Source organism: Mustela erminea, chromosome 11, assembly GCF_009829155.1.
Source record: "Mustela erminea isolate mMusErm1 chromosome 11, mMusErm1.Pri, whole genome shotgun sequence".
NCBI classification, from domain to species: Eukaryota; Metazoa; Chordata; class Mammalia; order Carnivora; family Mustelidae; genus Mustela; species Mustela erminea.
In genome coordinates this window covers 4386247-4410543 of record NC_045624.1, presented here as the reverse complement: position 1 = coordinate 4410543, position 24297 = coordinate 4386247, and the positions used below count along the sequence as shown (strand labels likewise).

At 44.2% G+C, this 24297-nt stretch overlaps 1 protein-coding gene and 1 non-coding gene across 4 annotated transcripts in view; both read left to right on the top strand.

Moving 5' to 3' along the window:
• Positions 1-24297, top strand: part of ACTR3B (actin related protein 3B) — a 73735-nt gene that overhangs the window by 23531 nt on the left and 25907 nt on the right. For all 3 annotated transcript variants that reach the window (XM_032304552.1, XM_032304551.1, XM_032304553.1), the window contains 4 exons: positions 9135-9259; positions 9908-10018; positions 20880-20975; positions 22457-22564. In XM_032304552.1, coding sequence (XP_032160443.1) covers positions 9135-9259; positions 9908-10018; positions 20880-20975; positions 22457-22564 — 440 coding nt within the window. The remainder of the gene's footprint in view (positions 1-9134; positions 9260-9907; positions 10019-20879; positions 20976-22456; positions 22565-24297) is intronic.
• LOC116569733 lies at positions 13351-13458 on the top strand. Its single transcript, XR_004277164.1, has one exon. It is a non-coding gene; the product is annotated as a U6 spliceosomal RNA (small nuclear RNA).

Below are 24297 nucleotides of genomic sequence, written 5' to 3'. Positions count from 1 at the left end.
CTGATTTTATTTTTAAAAAGTTTTAAGGCCTTTTTTAAAAAGATGTCTTCTTTTAAGGGAGAAAGAGAGCGCGCGCACATGTGTGAGTGCGGGGTGGGTGGTGGTGGTGGCAGGGTGGGGGGCAGAGGCAGAGGCAGAGAATCGTAAGCAGACTCCCTGCTGAGCTGAATGCAAAGCCCAGTGTGGGGCTGGATCTCAGGACCCTGAGATCAAGAGTTGGATCTTAAACCAACTGAGCCACCCAGTCGCCCCTGTCTTTCTGACTTTAAAGACAGTGATATTAGTGTTCCACTAGTGATTACTCTTGTTTTTTGTGGAAATGCTTTTTTCAAGTTAATGCAGTGCCCTTTCTAGCCCTTTCTATTTCTAGTTTACTAAGAGGATTTTTTTAAAAAAATTGTGGATGGATATTAACATTTAAGGCCTTTTGTCTCTCTGTTGAGATGATTATATGGTTTTAGACAGTTGAGCTCCTAATATGATGAATTATATTAATATATTTTCAAATATTGAACTGTCATTTATTTCATTCATGAGATAAGCCCTACTTTTATGAAATACCAACTACCTGCTGAATTGTATTTGGCAATATTTATTTGGATTTTTGCATCAATGTTCAAAAGTGAGATTGGTCTGTAATTTTCCTTTCTTGTACTCTTTTTGTCTGGTTTGAAAATCAAAATTATAGTGGCTTTTAAAAATGAGTTTTTCAGCTTTCTTTTCTGTTCTTTGGAACAGTTTATATAAGATTAGAATTATTATTCCTTGAAGGCTTAGTCAAATATGTGACATTCTTTTGGGAAATGTACTAGATATATTAATTAAAACATTACTATTGTCTGGTAACTACTGTGGCAAGTGTTTCTGAGATACAGGATTTATATCCAAGTAGATGTGCTCGCCTCAGATACACTCTTCTGATAATCTCCTTAGATTACCCTCAGATGACTTTTTGGCATTAGGAAAATAATCTGTCTCTTCTGGATACTCTTATTTATTTTTAAAGATTTTATTTTTTAACAGAGAGAGACAGTGAGAGAGGGAACACAAGCAGGGGTAAAGGGAGAGGAAGAAGCAGGCTTCCCACCTAGCATGAAACCCGTTGTGGGGCTTGATCCCAGGACCTTGGGATCACAACCTGAGCTAAAGGCAGAAGCTTAACGACTGAGCCACTCAGGTGCCTCTCTTCTAGTTTCTCTTATTCTGTACCCATGTAATTTTTTTCTTTTTTACCTGCAGAACTTTTATATTTTTCTTTATTAAGTTTAATCTTGTAAGTTTTGTTAACTTACAGGTAACTGAGGGGTTTTATTTTTTAATTTGTTTAAATGATTTGCAAACTATATTTTATTTGTCTTTAAATATGTTATTTTGAATAATTTAAAATAATTATAGATTCACAAGCAGTGTAAACTATAGTGTGGAGAGGTCTTGTGTCCCCTTCTCTGTGTTTCATCATAGACTATAGCTTATGTGGTTATAGCACGGCATTAAGTCCAGGAGCTGGACACGCGTGCACTGTGTGTGGATTTCTGTTCATTTACCCCATTTGTAGATTCCTGTAATCATCCCTGCAGTCAGGCTCCACAGCCGTCACCACCACAGCAGTCTCTCCTGGGCTGTCTCTTTATGATTTTTATGTTTACCTCCCTTCCCTCCATCATTCCTAACCTTTGGCATCTACTACTGTTTCTAGCTCCGTGATTTTGTTTTTTTGAGAATTTTTTAAAAAGATTTTATTTATTTATTTAGCACACAGAGATCAGGCAAAGGGGCAGGCGGGGCGGGGGGGAAGCAGGCTCCCTGCTGAGCAGAGAGCCTGATGCGGGGCTCGATTCCAGGACCCTGGGATCATGGCCTTAGCTGAAGGCAGAGGCTTAACCCATTGAGCCACCCAGGCGCCCCTTTGAGAAGGTTTTATAGCTGGAATCATATGGTATATGTCCTTTTGAGATTGGCTTTTTCACTTGGCATAATGCCTTGAGATCCATGTATCAATAGATTGTGTCTTTTCTTATCTGAGTAGTATTCCGGAGCATGGATATACCACAGTTTGTTTAAACATTCATCTACTGAGGGACATCTTGGTTATTTCTACTTTTTAGCTATTACAAATAAAGCTGCTCTGAAAGTTGTGTGCAAAAAAAAATGTGTACAGGTTTTTATGTGGACATAAATTTTCATTTCTCTAGATAAATACCATGTAGTGCAGTTGGTGCATTGTATGGCAAATTTATGTTTAGTATTATTAAGAAACTGCCAATGTTTTTCCCAGAGTGGCTGTATCATTTTTCATTTCCACCAGCTGTGTGTGAGAGAGCCAGCTTCACTGCATCCTTGCCAGCCTTTGGTTTTGTCACAATTTTTTATTAAAGCTGTTATCATCAGTATATGGTGAGGTCTCATCATGGTCTTAATCTTCATTTCCCTAATGACCAGTGGTGTCGAACATCTTTTCATGTACTTATTTTCTGAGTATCCTGTTCCATTAAATGTCTCTTCATGTCTTTGGCCCATTTTCTAATTGGATTGCTTATAATTTTACTGTGAGGTTTTGAGAGATCTCTGTATGTACCAGATATGAGTCCTTTGTTGGATATATGGTTTGCAAATAATTTCTCCCATTGTGTAGTTTCTCTTTCTGTCTTCTTCCCAAGGTCTTCTGCAAAGCAAAAGGCTTAGCTTTTCATACACCAGCTTTTGGATTTATTGGGTTTTCTCTGTTTTTCTACTTTAAATTTTATTGATTTTTGCTTTTATCCATGTATCTTTCCTTTTTTTTTGTTTTGGATTTTTTTTGCTCTTCTTTTTCTGGGTTCTTAAGGTGCAAACTTAGATGATTGATTTGAGACTTTTTCTCTTTTCTGTTGTAAGCATTTAGTGTTTAAATTTTCCCATTTAGCACTGCTTTTGCTGTGGCAATATCAAAATGTCAAAAACACATTTTGATATTTTATATTTTCACTTCCATGTCTTTCATGTAGTTTTTGCTTTCCCTGAGATTTTCTCTTTGACTCATTTAGAACTATGTGGTTTAATTTCTAGTTATTTTGGGGATTTTCTTTCTGTGTTTTTGTTACTGATTTTTGAGTTTATTCCATTATAGTCAGAAACCATACTCTGTGTGACTTAATTTTTAAAAATTAAAAAAAGACAATTAATTTATTTGGCAGAGAGAGAGAGAAACAGGCAGGGGGAATGGTAGGCAGATGGAGAGGTAGAAGCAGACTCTCCACTGAGCAGGGAGCCTGACATGGGGCTTGACTCCAGGGCTCTGGGGTCATGACCTAAACTGAAGGCAGACACTCAAACAACTGAGCCACCCAGCCATCGCATCCCTGTATGACTTTAATTCTTGAAAAATTATTAAGGTTTCTTTTTTGTCCAGTATAAGGTTTATTTTGGTTTGATGGGCACTTGTAAACAGTGTATATTCTGTTCTCATTGGGGGAAGTGTTCTTGTGTATGTTGCTTAGTTCCTGTAGGTTGATTGTGTTGTTGAGTTCTTCTGTCCTTGTTCTATCAGTTGTTCAGAGAGGTATTGAGGTCTATAACTATAATTGTGGGTTCGTCTGTTTATCCTGTCAGGTTTTGTCTCATGTATTTTACATTTCTGTTTCTGTTAAGTGCACATTTAAGATTGCCATGTCTTCTTGATGGACTGACCCTTTATTTTTTTAATGTTCTCTATATTCTCTTTCTTTGCTATAAAATTTACTTTATCTGATCACAGTATAGTCACTCATGCTTTTTTTGATTAACATTTGTGTGGATATCTTTTTCTGTCCTTCTGCTTTTAACCTACATATATCTTTATATTTGAAGAGAGTTTTTTGTAGACAGCATAGAATGAAGTTGGGTTTTTTAAATATACTCAGCCAATATCTGTCTTTTAATTGATGTAGTTAGACCACTTATATTTATTGTAATTATTGATTAGTCCTTTTTCTGTTTGTTCTGTTTTTTTGTTTCACCTAGGTTTGGGGATTATTTAAACATTTTTATAATTTTATTTTGATTTATATGTTGTTGTTTTTTTTGAGTGCATCTCTTTGTGTAAATTTTTAAGTGGTTGGTGTAACTATTACATCATCTATACCTATCTTTTCTTATTCTACTGATGGCAACACCTTACTAGTCTGAGTGCAAGGTCTCTTTACCTTCCTGCCTCTCTAGTATAACATACATTGAGAAGGACATCAGTGTTATAATTTTTGCTTCAACTGCCAAACATAATTTAGAAAAACTCAAGAGAAGAAGGAAAGTAATTATGCTTATTTTTGTTCTTTCCATTTTTCTTCCCTCCTGATGTTCCAAGATTCCTTTTACCATTTCCTCCCTGTGTAGAGAACTTTCTCGAGCCATTCTTTTAGAGTAGGTATGCTGGTGACAAAATCCTGTTAGGTTTTGTTTATCTAAGAAGGTCTTGATTTGCTCTGCTTTTAAAAAAAATATATATATATATATATATTTAAAGATTTTAAGAGAGAGATCACAAGGAGGCAGAGAGCCAGACAGAGGGGGGGGGGAAGCAGGCTCCCACCTGGGCAGAGAGCCTGATGTGGGGCTCTATCCCAGGACCCTAAGATCATGACCTGAGCCGAAGGCAGAGGCTTTAACCCACTGAGCCACCCAGGTGCCCCTGCTCTGCTTTTTTGAGGGATTTTTTTCTGAAAGAATTCTGAGTGGACAGTTCTCTTAGTACTTGAAAAATACACCATTTCTTTCTGGGTGCCCTGATTTCTGATGAAAATTTGTTGGAGGCTTTCAGAATTTTTTCTTTGGTCTTCATTTTTTAGAATTTTGGCTGTAATATGTCTTGGCATGGATTTCTTTGGGTTTATTCTGTTTGGGGTTTGTTCAGTGTTGAATCTGTAGGCTTATTTCTTTTTTAGTCAAATTTGGCAGATTTTTAGCCATTATTTCTTTGAATACTTTTCCAGCCCCACCTCCTCTCTGCTCTCCTTCTGGGACTTGGAATGCAGGCATGTTAGTGCTTTTATTATATATCCTATGTGTCCCTGAAGCCCAGTTCATTTGCTTTGTAGTCTGTTTTCTTTGTTGTTCAGATTGGGTAATTGCTATTGTTATATCTTCAAGATCAGTGATTCTTTCCTCTGTCCTTTTCTGCTGAATTCATCCACTGAAGTTTTTATTACAGGTATGATGTTTCTTAGTTCCAAAATTCCATGTGGTTTTGTCTGTATTCAATCTTTGCTTTCCTTTTGTGTTTCTTTGCTGAGACTTTCTTGTATCTTCCATTGTTTCAGGTGTGTTTGTAATTGCTCACTGAGGTATTGTAAGCTGGCTCCTAAAGTCTTGTTTAATAATTCTGTTATCCATGTCTTCTTGGTGTTGGCATCTGTTGGTTGTCTTTTCTCATTTCATTTGAGATGTTTCTGGTTTTTGCTATGGTGAGAGATTATTTTTACTGAAACCTGGACATTTTAGATACTATATTCTGAGATTCTGGATCTTGTTTAAATCTGATGTTTTGGCAGGTTACTTCTGATATTGCTCCAGCAAAGAAAGGGAGAATGCCCCCTTGTTAATGCCAGTTTGGGGTTGAAATTCAGTGTCTCCTCTTGGCCTTTGTTGACATTTGGTTGGGTGTTCCTGCTCATTTAGGATGGGAGTTCAGCCTTCATACTAGGTCTCAGCAGGTGATATCCTGGCTGAGAGGGACAGGGGCACCTTGTTACTGCTGGTGATGGTGGAAGTCCTGATTTTCTACTAGGCCTCCTCTGATGAAACCCCAGCATTGGAAGCAGATGGATGGATTGATTCTGCTGGGTGGGGTGGAAGGCCAGCTTCCCCCCCTTGGGCTCCTGCACTGTGATGGTGGTGGGGGGGGGTGGTTTCCCATGCCCTTTGACTGGAGTCAAATGGGTGTTGTTTAGAAGTTTCTTTTGTTTGTTTTTTGTTTTTGTTTGTTTTGTTTTTTCATTATCTTTTCAGACTGCCCCTTTTATCTTCTTAGGCTGGAGATAGCAGGCATTTTTTTGGAGGTACTTTTTTTGTTTTGAGCTCATTGGTGTTTCTGGGTTGCCAGCTTCTCTAGCACCCAATCTGGGTTATAGGAGACGAAAAGAAGACCCAGAAAGTCACTGGTGTGTTCCTGGGATCTGGCGGTCCCAGCCAGTCTGCCTGCTCTTCAGCTTTTGGCTCGTTTCTTTGGTCTGGAAGGTCCAGGGGTCCTGGCCGTACTCAGTAAGAGCAACAGGAAATTCCAAGTTTATTTAGTTTTGTAGAAAATATATTCATATGCCATGGAAATTAAATGGTATAAGGAGACACATGGTGAAAAGTAACATCTCCCACTAACTTCCCCTCTTAGAGGACAGATGTCATTTCTGGTTTCTTATAAGTCCTTCCTGAGGTATCCTGCACATACCAGCAAACACACGCGGCATCTATTTTCAAACCCCTGGTGGCATTTTGCCATGTCCACTCTTTAACATCTGGTGTTTTTTTTCTTTTTTCAAGATTTTATTTATTTGACAGAGATCACGAGTAGGCAGAGAGGGAAGCGGAGAGAGGGGGAAGCAGGCTCCCCGCTGAGCAGAGAGCCCAATATGGGGCTCCATCCCAGGACCCTGGGATCATGACCTGAGCCGAAGGCAGAGGCTTTAACCCACTGAGCCACCCAGGCGCCCCCCACCTCATGTTTTTTCTCATGACGCTACATCTTAGTGATCCTTTTAGATTCGTATGTGAAGACCTGCTTGATTTTTTTTCATGGCTTCATGATGCTCCATGGTGTGGAGATGCCTCCTCCCTGTAAGCAGTTGGAGTGTGTCAGTGTGGACACCATTACCAGTTATATTCGTTCTTCTTTCCTTGTCTGGGTCTTCTCTGCTTACACCCAAGTCAGGGTCTGAGACTGTATGTTGCGGGGGCCTGGAGATCACGGTCGGGATGACACGGATCCTTACTCGGGGATATGTCATATGATCTGTGGATACTCATAGACAGTCTTGGATAGTGACTCTCAGACACATTTCTTTGTCATGTTCCTAAGGACTGTGTGGACCACATCTTAAAACTCTTCACAGGCACAAACAAAAGATTTTGACTATAAGCTTTATATACCTTTAATCTGTTTCATGGATTCGGTTGCTTCTTCTTATAATAATGGTTAATAATAGTTAAAAGAAGTATACTTTATGGTTTAAAATTTTGTTTTCTTATTTCTAATGGCCACAAAAACATAGATCTGCTATGATTTGGGGTCTGAGTATTTTGATTACCTTCTTGGGAGGGCTAAGATTTACTTTGTTTTCGTTAAGATTTTTGAGTGTGGAAATGTCACCTCAGTAAGTTTCACATTTTTCTCTGTGCAAGGTGGTGATTTTTCTTTTGCATAATATGTTGCCCCCAAATTCTTGGTAAACTTGAATGATGTCGTGAGTTGCAGAATCTTTTTGCCCTTGTCTCTTCACAATTTTTTATTTTAACTTGGCAGTTTAATTCTAAATTCATGCATAATTAAGTTTGATCTTGCCCAGAGGGTAGACTCTGTCACTGTGGCACGCACTGTGAGGACCGTGGGGTCTGTGGCGAGCCATCTTGCCAGGGGCCCTTCCTGTCCATGACGTGCGCGTCAGGTGATCCAGTGGGAGTCTGTCTGTGTGTGGCGTGGTCAGTCTTCAGAGGTGGTTTTATTTGTTTCTACAGATCTTCTCAGCCAGTTGGGGCCCACCAGACCTTTCTGCCCTGTTATCAGACTTAGGGTTCTGGGCGTGCGCACCGCCTTGGACTTGGACACCCTCCTTAGGCTCTGTCCCCGGCGTGTCCTCACCACACCTGCTTGTTCAGTCCCGCAGAAATCCTGTTGCTTGGATTTGTGCCACGTTTTGTAACTTGAAAGCTTTGAGTCTAAACGTGGCGGTGAGTTGGAGTGAGGAAAGGAGGTGGGCAGAGTGGTTTCTGTCCTGGACGGTTCCCTTTTCACCTCTTCCCCTGTGATTGCAAGAGATGCCTTTCTGAAAAAAATTCAAATTCACTTGTGTAGCTTTATTGCCGTTCTTCATTTGTATTAAGTTGGGGATTTCAGATAATATGCTTTAAAAATAATTTTATATGTTTACTAATTTGTTTTGGAGTAAATTCGATGAAGATGAATTAATGGGAGCTCAGAGTGTGACCAAGGCTTAGTTCACCCTAATAATAATAATAAATTATTATAAAAATAATTTATTTATTTATTTAAAGATTTTATTTATTTATTCATGAGAAACAGAGAGAGCGAGAGAGGCGGTGGGGGCAGAGGGAGAAGCAGCCTCCCCGAGGAGCAGGGAGTGAAGCGGGACTTGATCACAGGACCGCAGAATCATGACGTGAGCTAAAGGTAGACACTTAACCATCTGAGCCACCCAGGCGCCCGAGACTTAGGAGTTTAAATGGGGAATTGAATCTTTGGGAAGCTTCCACATTTCATTAGCTGTTAGATTTTGGAGTGAAGTCCTGTTTGATTATTTACTTCTAAGTATACTCCCAAATACCAAGGTTAACCTCTTTTTAAAATAATAGATCATGAAGCCATTGATATTTTTTTACATAAAATACCTATTTGATTATTGTACTTTTCATGATGGATTTAGCCAGCAATTTCCTTATTTTTCCTTTAAATGAAGTCAGTTGTTTTTCTATAATAAGATTAAAAATACATGTTTTAAATCTGATGCAGAGTTTTAGTAAGATGACTTGAGAGTGTATAGGTATTATTTTTTATTTTTCTCTTTTGTATCGTATTAGTAACTTTGTCTACTTCTATATTGTATTTTAAAATTTGGAACCTATTGATATATATACTGTACTCCATGGGCATTTCATTTACTCTCTCGAGGGATTTTTTCCAGATGAAACTGAGAGATTTCGTGATGTAGTTTCTGTCTGATGAGCAGCAGATCAGTGAAGTTCCTTTGTGCCCTTCTGGAAAGAATGCTGCGACAGAAAACTTGTTTCTGTGTTTTAGGTGCTCATCGGTGGTGCCTTTTCGGGAACGTCTCAAAACCCTAACATTGAAAATGTACTTGTACATATATGGGGATTATTGTAGCCTTTCTTGGTCATTCAAATAAATGTGAATCGTGATGGAAATCTTCGTGCTTTTTTTTTCTTTTCTTTTTAAGGTATTGCCATCAGAGAGTCAGCAAAGGTAGTTGACCAAGCCCAAAGGAGGGTGTTGAGGGGAGTCGATGACCTGGACTTTTTCATAGGGGACGAGGCCATAGATAAGCCCACGTATGCCACGAAGGTGAGCTCCTGAGAGGAATTTGCTGCTTTCCGTGTGTAGCCAAGAGCGGAGCAGTGGAATGAGTAACACAAAATGAGATTATCTGGAAATTGTATTTAGGAGTTATGGGTCTATTTTTATTCTTATGTTTAAAAAGAAGGGTTTTTTTTTGTTCTTGCGTGGGGTGTTTTTGATGTGGGAAATCAAGTGAATTCAGAAAACTCTAGAAGGCAGAACTGCCACAGCCTCGCTGAGTACCCACGGGAGCGGGGTCTGCTGCTGTGCCATTGATTGATTAGCCTGTCCGGGATGGGCAGTTACAGATTGATTACTTAAAAAAAAAGGACGAAAATTAAGTAGACATTTGTTCTAGGAAAAAAAAAAATGCTCCAGACTGAATGGTACTGGGGCTCGTCTGCACTTTTCCATCCTTTGCCCATTGTTGAGACGGTTCTTCGTGCTTAGCCGTGGGTGGGGGGCGCGTGAACACAGTGGGAGCCTCTCCGGGGGGGTGGGGGGGTGCGTGTCATTTCTGGGCCCGAGTCAGTGCCAGGCCCGTGCAGGAGGCCGTACCCCCACCCACCCGGTCCGTCCTGGGCCAGCGTCGTGGGGCTCTTGGTGTCACTGCCGTGAACTGAAGCTGGCGTGTTTCGGTCTCTCTTGCTGCAGTGGCCCATAAGACATGGGATAATCGAAGACTGGGATCTCATGGAAAGGTTCATGGAGCAAGTGATTTTTAAGTATCTTCGAGCCGAGCCTGAAGATCACTACTTTCTGATGGTGAGTACCTGCTGCCAGGAGCGCTGCGTCCCTCAAAATTCCCAGTTACGTGGATTGTGGGTTTTTTTCCCCAGATTACTTAGACTTTAAAATCAAGATATTCTCCTCTGGAGAGTTTTTAATTCCTGTTAATCTATTTGTATGAATCGGGGTGCTTTTTGGGCAAGTAACAGGAGGCTCCACAAAAATGTCTCAAATCAAAGGGGCTCATTCTCTCTCAGAACAGGAAGGCCAGAACTGGGCGGTTCCCGGGCCGCTCACCTCGGGCTCTAGTGTGGCCTCCTGTGCTGGTTCCCTGCTGGCCCCAGGGTGGCCGCCCATTCCCCGCGCCCCCCCCCCCCACGCCCCCGCCACCGGTGCCACCTCAGAGGTAGAAGGGCTTTGTAAGAATGAAGAGTCCCTTTCCCGGGAGCCTTCCCAGCAGACGTGTCCCATCTGTCCCCCTCTCCAGCAAGGGGGATGGAATTACCCTGATGGGTGCAGATTAATCACATTTCTTCCCTGGGGCTGGGCAGGGGACCATCACTGATCACCCGCCCCAGGAGGGCGAATACCTGAATTACCAAAATAGGCCTCGATTTGTAAGGAAGGCAGAGGGAGGAATGCACTGGGGTAGGAAACCGACTATGTACCTTGATAGCCCCCTGAGGTAACTTGATGACTGTGATTTTTCTTTTTTTTCTTTTTTTAAAAATTATATTTATTTATTTGACAGAGAGAGATCACACGTAGGCAGAGAGCAGGCAGAGAGAGGGGAGAAGCCCGATATGGGGCTCGATCCCAGGACCCTGAGATCAAGACCCAAGCCGAAGGCAGAGGCCCAACCCACTGAGCCATTCAGGCGCCTCTGTGATTTTTCTTTATAGCAGAGTCAAAATATTATTTTGCCAGGGTTTAAATTTTTTTCTTTTTTTTTTAGCTTATTGTTTAAGTAATCTCTATACCCAACATGGGGCTTGAACTCATGACCCCTGAGATCAAGCGTCTCCTGCTCTTCCGGCTGAGCCAGCCAGGTGCCCCAGGGCTTGGATCTCGTTATAAAATAAAATTGAGCTGAGTTATGGGCCCTGATTATGGTATTTAATTGATCTTGTTCAGATAAAATGCAACATTACAAAGAAATGAGGAGAAATGTCTCTTGGTTATGGGATCTTTTCTAGTTGTTCTACTCAACGTTATGTGTTTCCTTCCCTGAAATGTTCTTTTTAAGTTAAAATTAATTACATGTTCACAACACTTGCTTTAGAGAGAGCGATTGCATGTAACATAAGCTGCATATTAAAACGTACATAATTTAGCTTTGGATTGTTTCCACCCAAGTATATTGTCAAATGGTCCCAGATCCGATTATATAATTCTTCCTAATGTTAAATATGGAGTGTTCTTTAGAATTATCTGACTTAAAGTGTGCTAACTCTAAGGCTAGTATGGTAGTTAGGGGAATCTATATTTAATGTCTGTTAAAGCAAGTTCTTGAAAGTGCTCTGATCTTCCTTCTGGTCGTATCTTCGCAACTGGGAACAGCCGAGGATGGGTCCTGTGTTTTACAGGCCCCCGGGAAGTGTCTACGCTGCGGATCTGCAGAAGCCAGGAGACTGACCGCGTGTGTCTGCACGGCTTTGTCTTGAGAGCCAAAACAAGTTCCCACCTGCCACACTTGGCATTTTTCCTCCTCTAGCCCACCACGTAACTACCTGTTGGATAGGATTTTAGGAGCAGGCACTGTGGCCAGCTGCTTGCTTCTGTCTGCCGCAGCTTGCTGGGTCAGGACTTCTCCCCTTCACTCCACATGCGGGAGGCCCCCAGGACATCGCCACCCAGGAAGTTTCTCCTGAAAGAAATTTTTTTCCAGTTTAGCTGGCATATATGGGCCGGTGAGGCAAAACCACTTGCCAGGAAGGAATCAGACATGTTTGAATATGGAAAAGCTGAAGTTCGTTGGCCCAAAACGAGTCTCTGTAATGATTGTTGAGAAAAAAATCAAGTTTATTAAAGATAAGACAATATTATGTTAATGCACATTATGCTTTGAATTCTGCATGTCTGTTCATTGCAGGAGGGGCTTGAGGAAGTGGTGAGAATGGTAAATTTCTTTCAGGTTTATACCCTTAATCATCAGTTAATGGAACAGTTAAAGGGGAATACAGCAAGTATGGAGATTTATGGCCAAGTCATAGAAGTTAATTGAAGACATGTACTGAACTGCTCCATCAGTAAGAGATCATTGGTGTTCGAGAGTCTCAGAGGCCTAAACCGTAGGCCCTCGGGGGCTCACAATTGTTCCTTCTGACTGCTGTGAGCAGTCGCCCAGACATGCGGGCGAGGAGACTCTGCACAGCTCGTATTTTTCGAGAAGTTTCAGAGACTCCCATCGTATTCTTCATGTGGACTGAGCAGACAGCAAACCGGAATTGTACTCTTTCCTTCAATACTGAGTTGCTCGCAGTTCAAAATAGAATCATGTATTTTAAGGAATGGCAGTGCTTTCGAGTAGAAATTGAGTTATAACTTCCGAAGAGATTTGCAGATTTTTTGACTATGAATCAAGCGAGAACAAGTGAGTAGCATGTGCTGTCCTAAAAGGCCTGAGGATGTGGAGCTCCGGCGTCCAAGAGCAGGGCAGGTGGCCGTCCCCGCTTGAGGGAGGGGGCGAGGGGAGAATCTCCCGTCCTCTGCCTTTTTGTTCTGTTCTGGTCCCACGCACACTGGTGAGAGCAGATCTCTTTACTCAGTCTACTGAATGCTAATCTCCTCCAGAAGCAGCCTCACAACCCACCCAGAAATCATGTGTAACCCGCTCTCTGGGCATCCCTTAGACCAGTCAAGTTGACACGTAAAACTAACGATCGCACGTGGTATGCCCCTATTGGCGAATGATGTAGGCTGTCTCTGCATGGTCCCATAGCCACCAGCCAGGGCAAGGGCAGAGCTGCACGTCCTCAGGTTCCCTCTGTTCCCACTGGCCATGTGCTTCCATACTCTGGTGTAGTGTCCTCTCCACTCCCCCTTCCTTGAGGATTTATATTTTTGAAAAGGTTTCTTTATTGCTGTTATAGAGGCATATGGGAGTAGAGCAGTATTAGGTACATGTGTTCATTTTGCTGTCTTTATCCAGAAATATGGATTGGTTTTTATGGTACTGATTAATTATTCATTTCTGAATCAATACCAGATGATATTTTACCATTGTTATGAACAAAAATGTTTATGCTGCTTGCATTCCTGGGATATTTTAATCATATGCTTCAGTATTTAAAAAAATAAAAACTCGATACTTCACCTTAGGTCTTCTTATACATAATGGTTTGGGAAAGTTTTATTTAAATCGATGTGTGTTCGCTTTGGCAGCACAGACAGTAATTGTGGGAATGATACAGAGAAGATTAGCATGGCCCCTGTAGAAGGATGACATGCAAATTCGTGGAGGGTTCCATATTTAGAAAAAAAAATAAATTTGACCTCCTAAAGGAACAGCTACTGGTAGGAAGCATAGAAGAAATGGAGGATTGAGGAAGAAATGGATTTTTTATTATGTTGCTTAGAACCTTTGGAGATATTGCCCTTAATAATGCTGAATTTGATTCAGGAATCAGGAGAACCTAATTATATTATAAATGTTCCCTTAAGTGGAAATATATAGATTTTAGTGTAACTTCTTTACAGGTGGTGAATTGTTTGGCAGCAAGTAATAAAAGTGTAGAAAACAGTCAATTAAACAAGTTAGGGGTTTTATTTTTCTTCAATAGAAATAGTAGGGAGGCCAGTGCTGTTAATGACAGTTCTCTGGTGTCGTTGGAGATCTCTGGGCTCTAGTATCTTTAGCATATGACTACTACTCTAAGGATGCCTCATGACCACAAGTTGGCTGCTGCAGCTCCAGTCATCACATCTGCATTCCAGGAGAGAAGAGAATTCTCCTCCGCAAATCCTAACCTTATAATGAGCTTTCCTAGGAGCCATAATCTATCAGCTTTTGCTTCTTATTGGCCTGAACTTACTCACTTGGTCATCTCTGTCCACAAGGAAGTGTGGGAAATGCTTTTTCTCAGGGCTCGCTCCCACCTCCTGTGAATGATGGATGCTCTGTCAGTAGGGCAGAAGGGAGAGTGCATGCTGCATATGGTGTGACCACAGGTGTGAGGACAGTGGCAAAACAAGAACTGAGCTGTTTGCAGAATGCTGGCCGGATCCTAGCTGTGTGGAGACTGCCGTGGGCTCTGGGGAGCCCGCGGGTGAGGGAAGGGCCCAGTCGGGGTGTGCTGCTGCTCCTGTGCTATGGCTCTTCTGCTCCTGGTGAGTCTCTCCGGGTGTGGACTCGGGAGACAGGGCCTTGTCTTTGGCGTTTCTGTGGCCCTTCGACCTCAGGCTGTGACCCAGGGCTTCGCCCCTCTGGGGAAGGTTTTCTTCCCGTTCCAGAACTGTGAGTATGACAGAACATTCGGAGACTGCCTCTGGGACTCAGCTCAGTCCTGTCACAGTAAGCGGACTGATTAACATCTGCTGTCTTCTCATGTGTTTCGGTGACGCACACTGAGTACCGTGTCCCTGGCCTTCCCCTGGCCCTTCTCTTGTGGTATCTGTTGCTCCTATCCTAATGGCCCTGCACTCAGCTGTCCAGTGGACGCTTCCTGTCTGTTGAGCTGTTCTGGTCTCTTTAGATGTTAACTGTGTTTCCAATTTCTTGATTTTATTAGAAACAAAACAGTCTTAGCATACAGTTTCTTTCTACATTTAGAACATTTTTCCTCTAAAAAGAACTTACTAGTATTTGATATTGGGGTCCAGAAGTGTTAATATCAAGTCTTGTGGTACCTGGGTGGCTCAGTTGGTTAGGCGTCTGCCTTCAGCTCAGGTCATGATCCCGGGGTCCTGGGATCAAGCCCTGTGTTGGGCTCCCTGCTCAGCGGGGAGTCTGCTTCTCCCTCTCCCTCTGTGTTCTCTCTCTGTCAGATAAACAAATAAAAACCACCGCAATCATCTTTAGCTTACCATCTCAGGCTCTGTCCGCAGCAAACAGAGGCCACTCTGTCTGTACTCCTGTCAGCATTGGTTGATACCTTTTTTGATTATTTGATGAAGTAAAAATTCAGCTTGTTTTTCATTTGCATTTTTCAAGAGCTTGGACCGTACACATTCTCTCACAGGTGTACTGGCTGTATTTCCTCCTGTGAGTTGCTGGTTCGTGTGCTCCGCTCTTGTGCATTTCAGTGTTTTGTTGCTTCTCTTATTGCTATGATCTCCCAGATTTTTTGTGATAAAATGTACACACTATAAAATTGATCATCTTAGTTATTTTTGAATGTATGATTTGGGGGCACGAAGTACATTCACCCTGTTTTGCAGCCATCAGCACTGTCACGTCCAGAACTTTTCATCTTCCCAAACTGAAACACTGTCCCCACTAAACACGCATCCCTGTGTCCTCCCGCAGCCCTGGCGCCCACCCTTTTACTCCCTGTGTCTGTGACTCTGACCCCTCCAGGGCCCTCATGCACGGGGCTCCACACGGGATTTGTCCTTCTGTGACTGGCGTATATCTCTTAGCACGACGTCCGGGGTCATCCACTGTAGCAGGTGTCAGGATGTCCTTCCTTTTTAGGGCTGAGGAAGATCCCGTTGTATGCATGTCCTGTGTTGTGTTTGTTCTGTGAGCTCTTGCGCAGAACAGGAAGCTTTTGTCGGCATCAGAGTGTATTTTTTTTTGTTAAAGATTTTATTTATTTATTTGACAGAAAGAGAGAGATGACAAGTAGGCAGAGAGGCAGGCAGAGAGAGAGGAGGAAGCAGGCTCCCCGCTGAGCAGAGAGCCCGATGCCGGGCTCGATCCCAGGACCCTGAGATCATGACCTGAGCCGAAGGCAGAGGCTTTAACCCACTGAGCCACCCAGGAGCCCCCAGAGTGTGTTTTTCTCAGTTGATTTTTTTCCTTTTGTAGGCTACGTTTTTTGAGCATCTATAACTTTAAATTTTCATGTAGTAAATCTATTTCCCTTTGATGTTTATACCCTGTCTTTATCCATTTGGGGTTATTTGGAATGTGATTTGACATGAACTTGAACCCAGGGAAGATCTGGGGAGCCAGGGTTAATCTACTCCCTGCTCCCTGCTGGCGGTGTCTTTCTGGAGGCTCACCTTTTGCTGTAGGTCACGTAGGGAACTCCTTTCGCATGGGCAGGAAACACCCCCTGATCTGTGTGACCTATGCCCTTGCTCTCCAGACCTTCTCAACCTTTCTCTCTTGATGCTGTTCCCCTTCTATGCAGTTTAAGTGCCCCCCCTTTTTAAATTTTTTTTTTAATGTATTTTGATAGAGCGAATTCACAAGTAGGCAGAGAAGCAGGCTCCCTGCTGAGCAGAGAGCCCGATGCGGGGCTCGATCCCAGGACCCTGAGACCATGACCTGAGCCGAAGGCAGAGGCTTTAACCCACTGAGCCGCTCAGGCACCCCCGGCTTCCCCCTTTTTAAAAATAAACTTATTATTGAAGTGCTTGGATTCCTGTTCATGTGAGAAGACAGGATAGCTTTCTTTAGTTTATGTTATTTCTGCTGGTCTGAGTAGCGTATACGGATAATCACAGCTGCATTCTTGACTGCGCGCCCTACGCCCAGGCCCCCCGCCTCCCAGGTATTCACGTGTGTTAACTCCTTCATCTGATTCCACGACAACCTTGAAGTGGGTAGGTAGTTCCTAGGCCCATTCTTCAGACTGGTGGGAGGTTCTGGAAGAGAGGGGCCCTGCAGCCCACACGCTGGACTCTGCAGCCGCCGACCCTGTGAGGTCAAGAAGAGAAGTCTGTCGCAGTAGGCACTACCGTTTGCAGTGTGAAGTGCGTGCCGGGCACTTCACGGGTCCAACAGTCCGGTGCGGGGGGCACGTTAACATAAGTCAGATATTGTTGAGTGATTTTTTTAGGTCCCTAATTACGACCTGGTTTTGTGGATGACTTCCTTATTTCTCTCCTGTGTTTTAAGATTGCCGTCTCCGCCCATCCAGGGAATGTATTGCTTCTAATTATGCCAATAAAACTTTCTGGTGACACTACGTTTGAGCTTTGTTCTCTTGCGGTGCTGGAGTCGAAACCGAAGGGGGCAGCTGGCGGGTCGCTAGGCTGGTTTGTTTGACAAGGTGACATGCACGCAGCGCAGAAGTCGGAAGGTGCTGGAGTCTATTGCCTTCTCCCCTCTGCTCGGGTCCCCAGACCCTCCTCCAAGAGGAAACCACCCTCCTCAGTTTTTTTTAAATTTATTTTTTATTTATTTTCAGCATAACAGTATTCATTATTTTTGCACCACACCCAGTGCTCCATGCAATCCGTGCCCTCCCCAATACCCACCACCTGGTTCCCCGACCTCCCACCCCCCGCCCCTTTAAAGCCCTCAGATTGTCTCTCAGAGTCCACAGTCTCTCATGGGTCACCTCCCCTCCAGTTTCCCCCGACTCCCTTCTCCTCTCCATGTCCCCATAGGAGGAGGCGCCTTTAACCCTCGTCAGTTCTTAGCGAGCTCGTCGTCCTCTTTCCAGAGGGAACTGTGAGCAGGCGGATGGATTGTGTGTGAACTTCTGTTTTAATACAAACAGTAACCAAGCCTACCTCTTGTACACCTTGTTTTCTTTTTATTGAAGAAAATAAAGATGTGGCGACAGACATGTGATGTGAGATCCGCCCTCCCAGTGGTTTGTGAATGTCTCGTCTGGTCGTGTTCCCGGTTCACGTCGCTGCGGGTGGGGCTCCTGTCCTGTCCTTGTCCGCATTTGCCCGTGGAGCAGCTCCCCATCTCTCCCCATGCTCCGCATTCTAGAAGGTTTTCATTACAAATCATGGACTCCGAAGATCTGTTGAGCATGTGTATGACTCGGAGACGCCTCTCTCTTTCCGGGGGCAGCTTCTCCCGGCTTGTGTCCCCGCGGCTCAGAGCCCGCTCGCTCCTCCTGACGGCCGCGGCGTGTTCTGGTCCGTGGACACGGCGTGACTTTGGTCCTCGCGGCCTTCACGACGACGCGGGGGCTTCTCGTCCCCTCCCGCGAGCGCTGCGGACGCTCGCCCTTCTGGAGCATCTTGGTGGGGTGGCGCTCTTGCCTACGGGGTGTGACTGGATGTTGTCTCCTGGTCCTACAGACAGACTTTACTTTTCAGTAGCGGAGTTTCTCACTTGGGTTTGCGGAAGCTTTTAGTAAAAATAACTCACTTTCATGGAGCCCATTGCGTGTGGCAGGTGCCGCCGTGCCGTTTACTTACAGCCCGTCCATCTCCCGCCTCTGGTTCCCGCAGACAGAGGGGCTCGCTCTGCAGACAGCGAGAGCGAAGGCTGGGGTCTAGCCCCGCGGCGAGGACTCAGAACCCTCGTGCGAACTCCGCGGGTCACTGCTGCTGCTGCTGCTGCCGCCGCTGCTGCTACGGCGAGACCATCCTGCTTGCTCGCTGATGAGCTCTTTTACACTATGTTAAGCTTTCTCTGTTTAGTGTATCCTATTTATGTGTTAATTTTTCTTAAAACTCTGGCTCGGTGGGGCACCTGGGTAGCTCAGTTGGTTAGGCGTCTGCCTTCGGCCCAGGTCACGATCCCAGGGCCCGGAATGGACCCGGGCAGGGAGCCTGCTCCTTCCTCTTCTCCCTGCTCGTGCTGTCTCTTGCTATCTCTGTCACTGTCTCTGTCTCTCTCTCAACTAAAGAAATAAAATGTTAAAAAAAAAGCAACTCGGCTTAGTTTTCTCTTTGCTTTGTAACAAGTGTGTATGCTTCCTAATAATTGGGTATTTTAAAACATTTTTTAGTGTAACTATACATATATAGTTATTTCCGTACAACTCTAGCTGTATATATTTACCTGGTATTTGTTGAGGGGTGAATTACTGTGGTTAGTGAGCACGTTGGTACACTTCCACATTTCTTACCTCCTCTTCTGCTCTTCTACCCCCTGCTCTGGATGGGTGGTTACTGATCACGCTCCACAGTCGACATTCATAACATTGTGTGTGCCAGTGCTTCCCGTGCCTGATCAGTCTAAAACAGTGTGTTTGATTCCATGACAAGAGGATATCACTGTCTTTATATTCTCTCAGCTTGATACTATTTCTGCTGTTTTAATTTACAACATTTGCGTGCTGTTCTGTACGTCCCAGGAAAGAGCCATCTTTCCTTCTACCTCCTGCACGGATTAATGGCGCCTGTAAGTCTTCGGCTGTACTTGGTGCATTCTTCTTGTTTGGCTGAACTTTATCTTCTAGTAGAGTTAATTCCCGAAGGACTTCTCCAAGTTCTTGTACGTTTAAAGATAATTTCATTTTTGTAACAGGCTTGACCAGCAGTGTGACCAGACGTAGAATTCTTGGGTCACACCTTCCTGCGCAGAGGACTGTATGCATGGCCCCCTGTGTCCCAGTGTTAAAAGCTCTGTGTCTGCCCAGGGCGGCTGTACTTTCCCCGCTTGACAGGTATCAGAGTGTGTGCAAACTGCCGTGACAAAGTACCACAGGCTGGGCGTCTTACACAACAGGCATTTGTGCTGTCACAGTGTTTGAGGCTTTAGGTGTGAGATCTCGGCGCTGTCCGGGTCGTGTGTGGTGAGGGCTCTCTTCCTGGCTGGCAGGCGGCCACTTCTCGCTGTGTGCTCACGTGGCCTTTCCTGTGTTGGTGTGTGGAGAGAGCTCTCGGGTGTCTCCTTTCTCAAAAAGGCATCAGTGCTAGCGGATTAAGGCCCCACTCTTAGGCCCTCATTTAACTGTGACCACCGCCTTAGAGGCGCCATCTCCAGATACAGTCACTGGGGTTGGGCTTCAGCATAAGAACTTCAGGACACAGTTCGGTCTGTAATGAAGGGTAATGTGGACTTTTTTTTTTTTTTTTTTGGCCAAAATGCCCAAAGAATTTTTATTTATTCTTTTTTTTTTTCTTTTTGCAGCATTAAATATGGGATGTATGTCCGTATTTATTGACATGGAAAAATGTTCACAACATATTGCTGAATGACAAAAAGCAGGTTTATTTATTCTTTTTATTTTTCTATAATCTTCCTATTTGATAACGATGATTGTTTTAAAATGGATACTTGAGTTTTTCGAGCTGTTCTTGGTCTTGATTTGTGTCTGCTTTGTTTTTGTATCTCCCTGGGCATGTGTGTTTTGTCTGCTGTTTGTTTTTCCTATTTTCTCTCTTTCCCCTCTTGTTTTCTTTTAGTGTTTCCATGCGGCATCTGGCTGGTTTCCGTGCGCTCTTCCCTCACCTCCGACCTCCGACTAGTTCTTCCTCCACTTGCTGTGTGCGTGACCTCAGTCTGGGCTGGGGGGCGGCCGGGTCTAGGTGAGGCTGCCTCTCGCCTGCGCTTTCCTGGCAGCAAAGATGTTTCCTGACCTTGCCTCCTGCACTCTGAGGGCAGGTGGGGCTCGGGGCTCGGGAGGCATCTCCAGCTCTTCTGCTCAAATGGACACTCTGGTTCGGAGCCAGGGCTGACGCTTCTGCTCCTCGGGGAGAGCTCTGCTCTTTGCCTGGGATCAGAGTCCCTGGTGTTCCCTTTTGGTGCCCATCTTCACGTGTCTCGGTTGAGTTTTTACTGCCCTTGGCAGCTTGCAACAGGTCTTTCCAGTTTCAGGGTATTTTAGGTGTTATGTCCTTCTCTGTAACTTGTTCTTGTTTTGGTGTGGTTAATAAAAGCAGAAATGTTTTGGGAGGTCTTTGCCATCTTCTAGCTTTTAGGACCCGCGCCCGATTTCTTTAATTAATCACTGTAAATGTACTCTATCTGTAAAATTAGGGAATGGTACAGCACCCTGATTAATATGCTTTCAGGTTAATTTTTTTATGGCTGTGATGTAATTACAGGAAATTTGGGCAAAGGCTAAATATAGTCGGTGTTTTCTTACAGACAGAACCTCCACTGAATACGCCAGAAAACAGAGAATATCTTGCAGAAATTATGTTTGAATCATTTAACGTACCAGGACTCTACATTGCGGTTCAGGTAAAAACAAAGTTATTTTTACAATTCCCAACAGAGCTTAGCTGTCCACTAGTGGACGGAACGGTGATTCCAGAGGCTGTGGGAAGACCGTGCGGCGTGTCCTTGCCTTTCCCGCTCCCTTAGCGCACACACCGGCCCCACTCGGGTTTGAACTCAAACATTGTAGAGAACGTGCATTAAAATCTGTTGTATTTCTCTTCGGATGACAAGATCAGGAAGTAGGTGTGGGGTTTTTGGTTCTTTCACTCCTGATCATAATAGAGGAAAGATGCTGTAGAGTCTGTTAAAAAAGAAAATAAATAGCTTGAGAGGGTCCCCCTTATGGATTTCAGGCTCCTGTGGTTCCCTGAACCAACAACTTCCTCTGAAGCTCCTTGCTCGTAGCGCGGGGGTATTTGTTGGTTTGGGTGGTTTTTTCTCTGCCATCCTATATAAAGGAATTGGCTGAAATTTTGGGGAATAATGGGGCAGGTGTTTCCCAAAATATTTTTTGCATCATACTAGTCCCTTTTAAGGAAAAGGAGGAGGAGTTGCATAGGAAAATAATTTGGGAGATCCCACACGCTGTAGCCTGCTGGTGGTGATTCACAGTGAGTAGCAGAGTAAAGGCCCTGAGAATGCCTGCGTTGAAGAAATCTGTTCATTCCAACACTTCCAAATTTATTTAACCAGAAATCTCCTCTTCCCCAAGTTATTTACATCCCATGGAGTAGGGAGACACTTTAGGAAACACTGAACCCCAGCCAAGTGCTTTGAGGCTGCCTGGAGAGGGTTTTATGTAAGAACAGATTCTCAAGCTTCGTCTCAGACCAAGGTTTTCCAACCTCAGTGGTTCAGAATGCGCAGTTCTCTGTGGTGGGGGCTGCCCTGTGTGTTGCAGGGCGGTCGGCATTTCTGGCCTCTCCCCGCTGGAAGAAACACCACCACCGGCTTCCTCTTCTCCAAGGGACAATCCAAAATGGTTCTAGACATTGCAGAGATTTCCTGGGGGGCAACCTTGCCCTGTCTGCGCACAGCTGCTCTAGTCCTACCAGATCAGAGTATCTGGGTGTGAGGCCTAGTAATCTGTTTTTTTTTTTTTTTTTTTTTTAACTCCACAAATGATCTTATCATATCTGTGGACCACACTGAGAACTAGGGGCTTAGAGATTAAAATCTTCTTCCTCCATAGTGAAGTTCCTCTCTCACGGGCTTTCCTTTGTAAACGTCGATTTATTGTATTGAAAACTTGACCCGTCCAGCTTAAGTGTACTAAATTTGTGTGTTGTGCAATTTGGAATTTGGATTTTGGAGCAGTGGGGGCTTTGGTAGCCTGCCAAAGGTGGGGAGGAGGTAGGGGTGGGGGGAGGGTGGAGGATAGGGCAGGTTGAGATTTGCTTGGAGTAGCTAAGGAAGAGCTTATCAATGAGCCTGAGAACATGCAGGCAGAACACTCAAGAAACAGTTCCCGTGTGCTCATGCTCTCTGCGTCTTTTATGCAGGCAGTGCTGGCCTTGGCTGCATCTTGGACATCTCGACAAGTTGGTGAACGTACGTTAACAGGGATCGTCATTGACAGCGGGGACGGGGTCACTCATGCCATCCCAGTGGTAAGCAGGATAGTCAATGCTTCACTCTCTGTAGGCCTCACCTAATTTTGAGGTAAGGGAAGAAATGAAAGAGAAAACCCCTTCTGTAATTAAAATATCACATTAAAAGTCATGGCTGTACTTAGAAAAGGTAACAGGAGGTTTTTAACCCAGGTATATGGGAAGGACAGATGTCCCCTCGCCATGGCATTGGTGGTTTTCACTTTGTAACGGCAGATGTCCGCAGTCGGGGCTTGAGCGGCAGTTTGGACTCCCTGGCCTCCGTGTGCTCCTCCCGGGGTGGCGTCACCCGTGGACTTTCCCCGGCTTGCGTGCGGAGCTGCTGGGTAGATGCCATCGTGGAGACGGGTTGTTGGCCTGGGGCGCGACCCCGTGGAGGGTTACTGCTGTGTTCTGGGACCGGGTGTGTACGGCTTTGAGCCTCTCATGCTTTAGAGGAATCATTCGAGGAATTGCGTCTTGTTTTTTAAAAAACAGATTCAAGAACGAAGAAGGAGAGATTGCACATTTTGACTTGCAGAGTGCTCTGCAGTGCCATTTTCTGGTTTTGATTTTTAAAACCTTAGAGAAGTGATTCCTAATTCAGGCTTCAAGAGACATCTGCAGTCAGGAATTAGAAACGCCAGATTTGTCCCGTGCTCCATCCGGGGGTCCCTGCTGGAGAGGGGGAAGGAGGCATCGGGCAGGCCTGGCTGATGCCTGCGGAGCCTGGGCTGGGAGCACCAGGGCCCCCTCAGCACGCTTACTCCTCTTCTGGGTCATCGTGAAGTGTTAGTGCCACTCGATGTGTAACACTGACGGGGAGATTCTGGCATTGGGCTTGTCTCTGAGGTCGTGCCCTCCAAGTTCGGTGCAGCCAAGCCCCGGGGGCAGGGGTACCAGAGGGGCTGCTGCTCAGTCCATGGTCTCCAATGAGGAGAAGTAGAGAGAGCAGATTCCACAGAATGTACAGGTCCACAGAGGAAGTGGTTTTAGACGTTTTATCTATGCTTTTTAATCAGTTTTTTCCTGATTATAGAAATTACCTTTGTTGTACAAAATTTCTGTAAAACAGAAAGTAACATGACCCATAAACCTGCCCAGAGAACCACATCATACTTTTGTTGGGAGAACCTTCCCAGTTCTTTTTCTTAGGTGCACAAGGATGCATGTTTTAGGCAAAACCGGGGTATTCTGTGTCTGGTTATGTATTCTAATTGTATAATTGATCTTGAAGTTAGGTTTTGCATATTGGCTTGTTCCTAATATTTTTTCTCATGGTTAAATATTCTGTGAAGAAATATTTAATAGTTGCATTGTAGCCCATTGTGTGGTACAGGATAACCCATTCATTTATTTTCCTGTGGTTGGACACGTAGGGTTTTTTTTTTTTTTAAGCCAATACTTACTTAATGCTGGTCAACTTCATTTTAGAAAATGTTACATGTAATGCATAGAATATGATAATTTAGTTTGTGAGTTGTTTATGTTAGCTAATATTCTTGTGAGCTTGGGTCAATCTTCATTACTTTAATAATTTGTACCATCTTTTATTTCCATCTCAAAATATTTCACAAATAGCTCGGACACTGTGGAGAGGCCAAATCTTTTACTTCTAGAGTTCAGGTCCATCAGAAAGCACGCGAGAGGAATTTGGGCACCTGTCCTTGCAGCTTAACTGCCAGTGTGTCTGGTGCTGGTAACCCTTAGCTCCAACCCACCCATAAGGTGAGGTCACCTTATGGTCACCGCTG